At 44.5% G+C, this 9,458-nt stretch overlaps 2 protein-coding genes across 2 annotated transcripts in view; both read right to left on the reverse strand.

Annotated features, from left to right (window-relative positions):
* The window catches only part of LOC123152980 (uncharacterized), a 7,759-nt gene extending 6,362 nt beyond the window's left edge, over positions 1-1,397 (reverse strand). The window contains exons 1-4 of the mRNA XM_044572321.1: positions 1,232-1,397; positions 745-956; positions 298-521; positions 3-170 (exon numbers count right to left, since the gene is read on the reverse strand). Coding sequence (XP_044428256.1) covers positions 3-170; positions 298-521; positions 745-956; positions 1,232-1,326 — 699 coding nt within the window. The 5' untranslated portion in view covers positions 1,327-1,397. The remainder of the gene's footprint in view (positions 1-2; positions 171-297; positions 522-744; positions 957-1,231) is intronic.
* Positions 1,398-7,816: 6,419 nt separating this feature from the next.
* LOC123152981 (uncharacterized) overlaps positions 7,817-9,458 on the reverse strand; it is a 15,751-nt gene continuing 14,109 nt past the window's right edge. The window contains exons 3-4 of the mRNA XM_044572322.1: positions 8,075-8,288; positions 7,817-7,980 (exon numbers count right to left, since the gene is read on the reverse strand). Coding sequence (XP_044428257.1) covers positions 7,817-7,980; positions 8,075-8,288 — 378 coding nt within the window. The remainder of the gene's footprint in view (positions 7,981-8,074; positions 8,289-9,458) is intronic.

The following is a 9,458-nucleotide window of genomic DNA, read 5'->3' on the forward strand; positions in this document are numbered from 1 at the left end:
GCATCGGCGAGTTTGTCACTAGGATCACGTCCGTATACCAGCACTTTGGAGATGAAATCTTTGTCTTCATGCTCTGTGGTTCTGCCCTTCACCTTGAGTTGTATCTCAATGTCGACTGGGCCGGTGAAGACAATCGCATGAGACGGGCCGGTCAGCGCCAAAAATGGATCCTGCAACCATCAGTTGCACTACTCATTATCAAATCGATCAACTGTATAAAGAAATATGGATACAGCATAATATAGCCAACCCAACCCCACATAAGCGAAAATAATACTTGACTACACCACTACACACCTGTTGAGTGAGGAGTTGGCAGGCATCCCTCCTGAGTCTGAAGATAATGTTACGATTATGATCCATCGAGTCCCGGGTGGCGACCAGGCCGTAGACCTCGAGTGGCCACTCAAGATAACCACCGTCGATCTCCATGACTCTGACGGAGAAGATTTGCAGGCAAGTCTTGACGCCTGCATGTGGCGGGGTGCGTTTGCATGTGAAGAGCATGGCTCTCACGCACGCTGCAGCAAAAGTCACAGAAATCAGCCCAGAAATCAAACATTGACTAAATAATTCAGGTTCAGACATACTACAAGGGACGGTATAGCTGCAGTGAAACTAATATAACTAATCTCCTTTGCTTCCCATCGGTAAGAGAACTAATCGAGTCGAGGTATACAGCAGTAGGAAGAAGAAATGCAGAGAAAGAACCGGATGGGTAGTAACTAGTAAGTAGATTATTACAGTAGAATTCGAAGGAGCCACATTTGTCACCCCAAGATTTCTCCCAGTCGCGGCGGTACGAAACCAGGTCCTTCTCCTCCACCAAAACACCCGCGGTTGATTTTCCTTTGGCACAAATCCTCCCTGGTAGTTGGCCTGAGAATGAATCAACTAGCTCTTGTACTGTTTGTCCTGATGGTGGCTGGGCAGTATCTCCGACATGTTCATCGGTCCTGAGTGAAAGGGAACAATCTCGGTGAGTAAGATAAGATATTTTTTCTTTAGAACTACTGCTAAGTGCTCTCCGAACACAATATTCCACCAAATCGGTGACAAATTCAGTGCTCTCCGAACACATTATTCCACCAAATCAGTGACAAGTTCAGTACCATGTTGCTCGACAATTTACTAGTCCAACAGGAAAATCCTAAGACTGATGTCAGTGGTGACCACAGTGGCTGGGAAGGAAGAAAATGTAAGCGGGAGAGGGAGGAGGCGGGGGCGTTACAGCGTGCTCGCTGCGGCGTCGTCCTCGGTGGCCTGCACGGCGGCCGGGCTGCTCCTCGTGGCGGCGATGCCGCCTCCCGCCTCCGCCGGCTCCATTCGGGTTGTGCTTGGATCGGCGAATCTGCCGGGTGCCGGCGGCAGGGCGCGTCGGGGAAGGGGCGCCGGGATGGGAGGGAGGGGAGAGCAAGCACCGGACGAGGCGACTGGGGCTGGAGGAAGAGGAAACACGGGGGGACGGGGTGGTGGAGATGGGCCCTCGACCTAGCCTGAGGGTGTCGAGTTGGACCGAGCGTCTGGCCCATCCAAGGCCCAAACAACCACACTAGCCTTTGGACCTCCTTCCGTCTATGGTGGGATTGTGAAAGAGATTCTAGAAACTTCTAGTGTTTTTACATCTTATAAGTTCTTATTTGAACCTCGAGCTTCTAACTTTGAAGCTCATACCATAGCTACGTATGGTGTTTCTCTTCCTCAAGGGAGGTATTTGTGGTTGGGCACTCCTCATGACCCATCCATCATTCATATAAACATTGTGATACATCAATATAGAACATAGCTTTGTTGGCTAAAAAAATTGATACATCTCCAACGTATATATAATTTTTTGTTATTTCATGCTATTATATTATCAATTTTGGATGTTTTATATGCATTATTATGCTATTTTATATCGTTTTTGGGACTAACCTATTAACCTAGTGCCAAGTTTCAGTTGTTGTTTTTTCCTTATTTTTGTCTTTACATAAAATCAATACCAAACGGACCGAAACTTTTTTGAAGATTTTTCTTGGACCACAAGACACTCTGAAAACTTCGGGAGAATGCCAGAAAGGCCACGAGTCAATGACAAGCTCAGGTGGCGCGCCTCCCAAGCTTGTGGACCCCTCGTGTGGATCCTCTAACCCAAATTCTTCTTCTATAAATTCTCAAATATTCCCTGTAAACAGGGGGCACACCAAAAAAACTTTTCCGGCATCGCAAGTTTCTGTCTTCGTGAGATCCCATCTAGAGACCTTTTTCGGTACTCCGCTGGAGGGGGATTCGACCATGAAGGGCTTCTACATCAACCTTGCCACCCTTCCGATTATGTGTGAGTAATTTGCCACAGACCTACGGGTCCATAGCTAGTAGCTAGATGGCTTCTTCTCTCTTTGATCTTCAATACAATGTTCTCCTCGATGTTTTTGGAGATCTATTCGATATAATCTTCTTTTGCGGTGTGTTTGTTGAGATCCGATGAATTGTGGATTTATGATTAGATTATCTATGAGTATTATTTAAGTCTTCTCTAAACTCTTTTATGCATGATTAAGATAGCTTTGTATTTCTCTTTGATCTATTTATTTGGTTTGGCCAACTAGATTGATTTTTCTTGCCATGAAAGAGGTGCTTTGTAATGGATTCAATCTTGCGGTGCTTATTACCAGTGACAGAAAGGGACATGTCACGTATTTGTATTGTTTCAATTAAGGATAAAAAGATGGGGTTTGTTCATATTATTTGGGTCTATCCCTGTATATCATGTCATCTTGCTTAAGGTGTTACTCCGTTCTTGTTAACTTAATACACTAGATGCATGCTGCATAGCCGTCGATGTGTGGAGTAATATTAGTAGATGCAGAGAGGAGTCGGTCTACTTGTCACGGATGTGATGCCTATATATATACATGATCATGGTCTTAGATATCGTCATAACAATGCGTTTTTCTATCAATTGCTCAACAGTAATTTGTTTACCCATTGTATTCTTTCTTTCAAGAGAGAAGCCTCTAATGAAAATTATCCGCTGTCCTGCCGGCGCCGGAGGCGAAGGGGCGCACCACCAAGCCGCAGCCGGCAACCGCACGCGGTGACACAGGGCCACGGCCAGCGGCGCATGCGAAAGGGCCGGAGTGACGCTCTAGCCCCGCACAGGAGTCGTCGCCATTGCTGCCGAGGGACCTCGCGCCTACGTCTGGCCGGCAGTTCTCAAGATGGGGGTGGGGCGGCGCGGAAGCGTCGAGGGTTGGGAGGGTGCTTAGCGCATTCGGCAGTGCGGTGGCTGTCGATCGGTCGAGAGAGAGCGAGAGGGTTTCTTCGTGGGGAATTCCGGGGAGGGGGGTGGCGGCGGGGCGAAAGTGGGCTTGGGCTACAGATAGTTAAAGTGGGCTGCTGCACCGATGGGCCGAAGAAGAACATGACCCCGTCAAATTTCTCGAAAAAAAACATGACCCATCGGTAGAATTGGTTGGACTTGTCTAAAAAGAAGTAGAATTGGTTGGACAGTCAGCAGTATATTATACCCCCTAAAATAAGCAGTATATTTCACCCCTCAAAAAATAAGTCAGCAGTATATTATTAGGTCATCATTGAGGGTCTTCTAAAAAAAGTCAGCAGTATATTATTAGGTCACCACTGAGGGTCTTCTAAAAAAAAGTCGCCACTGAGAGTTGATCTAGAAAAAAAAGGTTACCATTGAGGTTGCCAAAGAAGCCTGTCATAACTACATTTTTCTTTCTCTCGGAAAAAGAAACTACATTTTTGTACGAAATTAAACGGTATGAAAGGGCCAGGTAACTTCGGTTCCCCGTCAGTGATAATATTCTTACTGACGGGTTATCCTAGACACATCAATGGAGGCCCGTTATAAAACGGTTAATCTAACAATTGAGCCATCAGGCACAGCTCTTTTAGACATAAGGCTCAAACTAAGCTCGATTTTGAATTAACGAAGCAATAAACCAGCCAGGATTTTTTTTTTGCGAAATAAACCAGCCAGGATTACAGCCACCAATACAACATCAGGTGTGTTTGTTGTTTGACCAATACAACATTAAACATACATGACAAGATTTTCTTAGCTTCTGTTTAGGCGCACGAGAGCTAGGCCAAATACCTAGAGCCAGGGCTCCGCCTCCTCCTCCTCCTTCAAGAAAGAAAGTTAGGGTCCGTGCCTCTCGCCGGCATCGGCGCAGGTCTGCCTCGTCTCCGGTGCCCTAGGGCCATGGAGGCACGGTGGATCCTGGCAAGGGCCGGCGGAAGGGCTCCCTTTTTAGTCGTTTTTTTCAATCTTGCTAGGGTTTGTGTCCTACTCAGGAAGGTGAGATGGCGGCGGCTCCCTGAAGATGAAATGAAGGTCTCCCCGCCTAGCCCCCGTTCCGGCGGTGCGTCTAGCATCGTTGATGGGCGTGTGGAGGTGTGTCTCCGGCAGATCTATCTTTGGTGGATTTGCTCGGATCTCGTTGTTCTTCGTCTACGTTCGTGTGTCTTCGGTTTGGACCCTTCCGATCTACGTTATTTTTCATCGGCGGCGGTTGCTGTTCTGGGGTGCTGGTCCTATGGGGCTTAGTACGACGACTACCCGACTGTCTACTACAACAAGTTGTGTCCGGCTCTGGCGATGGAGGGCGATGACGGTGGTGCGCCTTTGGCTCGCTTCGGTGCTTGTAGTCGTCGCTAGGTTGTTTACGGATCTGGATGTAATTTTTATTTCTGGTGTTCGTTGTACTGTCATGATTGAAGATGAATAGATTGGAAGTTTTCCCGCAAAAAAAACATACCTGACAAAGAAAGAAAAACACCAACGGTCCAGAGATATAAGGGAGCTGGGAACACAACTTATAGCACAACACACACTACAAGCACAAAAAAGCACTGCTTGCACAATGAGATGCCCTACTTACTCAAAACACTATCGGAGAACAAACGACCTCGCCAAACGCCTGCACTGAGAACCGAGAAGATACCACACCCACACCCCCTCCACCCTCGACGAAGGGGACCCTCCCACCTCGTCTTGGTTCGAAGGATGCCACACCGTCGAGGGAGGGGTGCGTTCAACCTAGAACAAGCAAAAGGTGTGGCCTTGAGGTCGCAGGAGCAGAATAGATGAATGCCAGGGCCACACATCAACGGGTCAAACCTCGGCGGCCATGAAGATGTGGTCGTTCGGTGCTCGGATGAGGAGGGGATAAGCACAAGGGACGACATGCAAAATTTGAAGAAGCAACGAGCTTGAGGTGAACATCAAGCAAATAGAGCGAGCACTACCACAAGGGAGAAGGACCAGGTACTCATCACGCTACCACAATGATGACGTCGGGAAGGGCGACAACCCTTTCCCCTCCCACCCAGGATCAAGGGTGACAACAAACCGCCGGTCAAAAGGGTTGGCAAGTACCTCACAGAAGATGGCATGCTCAGTGACGCTACACAAACCGTCGTTTGAGCCCCCCGTTGCATCCCCCACTAAGTCCATGGCACCACACACAACAACCATGAGGTGCGGCTCTTTTAGGGTGTTAAAGACTAACAAATGATGGTGATTTAAGTGAGAGGACACAAGACTAGAAAGCAAAAGGAGAAGATTCTAAAAGGAAGAAATGAAGAATGCTATGTTCCACCCATCCCAGAACACAAAGAAGATGCAAGTGACGATTGTATCTAGATTAGATCGCTCACCAACAAGAATGCAAAACAGAGAGGAGAGCTGGTGAAGCGAGGAAAGCAATTCTCCCATGCAGGGGAGGTACCGTGCAATGGAGAGCCGTTGATTTTTCTTGAAGATCCGATGCCATGCATTGATGGTTTAATGCTGCTGATACTTGCTACCTCTTTCTCTGACACATGAAAGCACACTGTCCCGGCTAGGCTCCATCATCCCATACTTTTTTATTCTATTTCCAAGTTAAAATCTACTTTATCTTTTGAATCAAAAGTATAATCTATGACCCGTTTGCATATTTGTGTTTATGACAACGAGAACTTTAAAACAAGACCACTTTTGAATATATTTTAACAAGTTTTAAAATTCATGTTCTAAAACATGGTGAAACACTGTAAAATTAAGAAGAATTAATTTGATACACATCGGCAGACAATGTAACATTATGATACACAACGGAACACCGCGAGCAATAGTGTAATAGTTAGATTTTTTTTCTTTACAAAATAGAATGCAACATTATTATTTTTTTGCATGGAATTAAAACAATTGTACGAAACAAGTTTGAAGCATGGTTATTTAGTTATCTAAAAACTAATTTCCAAAAAACATATTCAATATTAGTCATGTTTTAAAGATCTTGTAAAAAACAATTATGCAAACAGAATGTAAATCAAACTTTCACTTCAACATACATTAGACATCTATTTATTTGAATGAAACTTAGTAAGTAGAGAAAACAACATAAATGATGTCATTGGTGCCACAAAACAATAAATGAGGTGCATGGTAGAAAATCCACTCTCCTGGTGAAGCGTGTTGCTGCAGATTCTTGCAACTAGGTTATACCATCCAGCCACGAGAATCTTACCCCTCAAACGAAAGATCAAACATATATACGTAGCAAACAAGTGACACAAATCACTGGAAACAAGGAAACCATTATGTTATGTATATTTTTATTGCATCACATATGAATAAACATCCATCCCCAACCCTAAGTTATGTTCGAATTTTGATCATTTGATGTACTCAAGTGCTGAGACAAGACATGCCATCTCAACAAACAAGGAGCACATTGCTACCCAAAAAATACACACATAGAAACAAACATTTTTTCGTAAAACTTCAGCTTACATTAATCCAGGGGGAGGGGGGGTTACAAGCAGTGCTCAGACAATCGCTGAGAAACACTGGAATATAGTTGATCCAGATTCAACTTTTCCACCTAACTAGTTTTCCTGGCACAGCGATGGCCTATGCTCGAAGGTCTCCAATATTGCACATTTGGGCAACTTCCTTAGCATCACTTTCGATGATCACATGTTGCTTACCAAGATCCATTGCCAGTCTGACAGCGTCACGAATTGCATAAGCTTCCATTGCTTGTGGGCTCACATCATACTCATACCAGCGATCTGGTGCACGGATATCAGCTTTCCCTTCATGATATCGGATAGTAGGACCAGTGCCACCATTCCTTCTGCCTTCAACATAGCTTGCGATTGCATTTTGAACTTCATAAACCTTCTTCAGGTGGAATCCACAGCTTCTGGGTAGATATGCTTTGGTTGACCATCCCCACTTGGGCAATGTCCACCCAAGCGTCCATGGTCCATTGAGCAGAAGCTAGAACCGACCTGCCCCCTTCACCATGATCACAAGCAATCTGCCCAGTCCATATAGCCCAACATAAAATCATGCATGCTTCCCATTCATTCAGAATTTGGCCTTCAATGATACCAAGACTAGGTGTAGATTAGACACTTCAACATCAACCTTCTCTTTTAATTCCTGCCAAAAGATCCAAAGCCAGGTGCATTCAAACAGAGCATGTACCAGTGCGTTCCATACTGCATGTCTCACAGAACGTGATACAGTCAATGTGCCAGTCCCGAAGCACAGCTCTGCATGGGATAAAGCCATGACCTTAGCCAGGACAGCAAGTTTCCAAAGTTTATTCCAGCAATATTGACCTTCTCTCCCAAGCTCGACGGTTCATCACTTGTGGCCCTTTTAGAAACTAGAGCCTTGTAAGCAGATACAACAGTGAAGTTTCCCAGTTTCTCAAGATTCCAAGCCCATGCATGCATCTTCACCAAAAGTTTGAGAACAGTTGACAGTGCGTATGTTAAATAACCAAACAATTCAGCGTGTTTGCATTCAAACAACTGTGTAGTTGTCAAGATAATACAACGTGCAGACAATATGTCCAGCCTTGTAGCTCGATCCATCAGGATGCTTAATTTGTTCAGTACATGCATAGCAGTGACCAATATCCTGGTTTTGCCTGATAAGAGGGTTTCGAAGTTTATCACGTTGTCCACCTGCAAAGTTAATGACGGGTTATCTGAGCAATTCTGCAAAGAAAAAAGAAAGAAAGAAAGAAAGAAACATGAATTAAGATCTAAATATACATACATATTTGGTTGCTCCCATCCAGGAAGCGAAAGCAGGTAAGAACCATAGCATTGAGACGCCGGCCAATCTGATGCAACTCAGCAAACACAAGTACCTTGCCATCATTCTTCTTTGGGCCATTCTTGGCCTTGGCATAGAAATTCACATGGGCGTAGATTTCAGAGTCCTCCCAAATAGCACCACCATCAATTGCCTCAACAAGAGCATATTTAACCTAAACAAATGTACAACAAAGCGTTTAGTCCCAATGCAAATGGAAACAAGCTCAGAGACTAGCACCACAATATGGTACATTTGAAGTCAGTATCTACAATAGTATAATAGGTACAGACATATTAATTAAAGATTATTGACCATCTTGGCCGCCAAAAGGCCTACATTTATCCTTTTTGTTTCAAAAGCAGCAACTAGACTGTTGATGTTAATATTACAAATAAGTCCCCGCCTGACTTAATTTCACCATGTAAGCATGCTGACTGAGCAAACCTTCACTAATTAATTAGGTTTTGGGCAATGAATGAAATCCTATTAATTGTATACTTCAATAATCTTGAGAAAATTGTAGATGACTATTTTGAGAAAATGGTTGTTTAGAAAACCACAATGACAAATATTTGCAAGGAAGTATCTTATCTACAGCAAGATCCATACTAGACTGGAGACACCTTTACCCAACTCATAAAGCTAAAACAGTGTGTCACTACCTCCATTTATTGCATTTAAAATCTAGCATTACAATTGCAGCAACTGCATTCATTTCTTCCCCTTTCATCAATTTGGCATACTTTTTTTCTAAGGAATTCTTCCATGTTCAGTCCAACTAAAAAAAGATTGATAAATTCATACTAATTGGAAGAAGCTCTGAATTGGTGTACTAACACTACTAGGAAAAGGTCTATAAATGGAATTGACACTAATGACGCACCAGGCATGTGGTGCGCCATTACTATATACTAATGGCGCATCATCTGTCGGTGCGCCATTAGTGTGGAAGGAAGACACTAATGGCGCACCAAGCACATGGTGCGCCACTAGTAACAAAATGTTTTTCTTTCATATTTTCAAACATACTAATGGCGCATCCGGGCAGAGTGCGTCGCTACTATATTTTTTTTTTACTTTTTTTGCAAAACTACTAATGGCGCATCGCTGCATAGTGCACCATTACTAGTTTGAACTAGTAATGGCGCACTGTGCCACGGTGCGCCATTAGTATAGAAATTATTATTTTTTACTTTTTTGCAAAACTACTAATGGCGCATGTCTGTGTGGTGCACCATTATTATGTTGGGTTATTAATGGCGCATGTCTCTGTAGTGCGCCATTAGCACCCCCCGCACCCTCCCCCGCTCCACCGCCGCCGACGACCCCCGGGCCCGCACCC

This window comes from Triticum aestivum, chromosome 7A, assembly GCF_018294505.1.
Source record: "Triticum aestivum cultivar Chinese Spring chromosome 7A, IWGSC CS RefSeq v2.1, whole genome shotgun sequence".
Classification (NCBI taxonomy): domain Eukaryota; kingdom Viridiplantae; phylum Streptophyta; class Magnoliopsida; order Poales; family Poaceae; genus Triticum; species Triticum aestivum.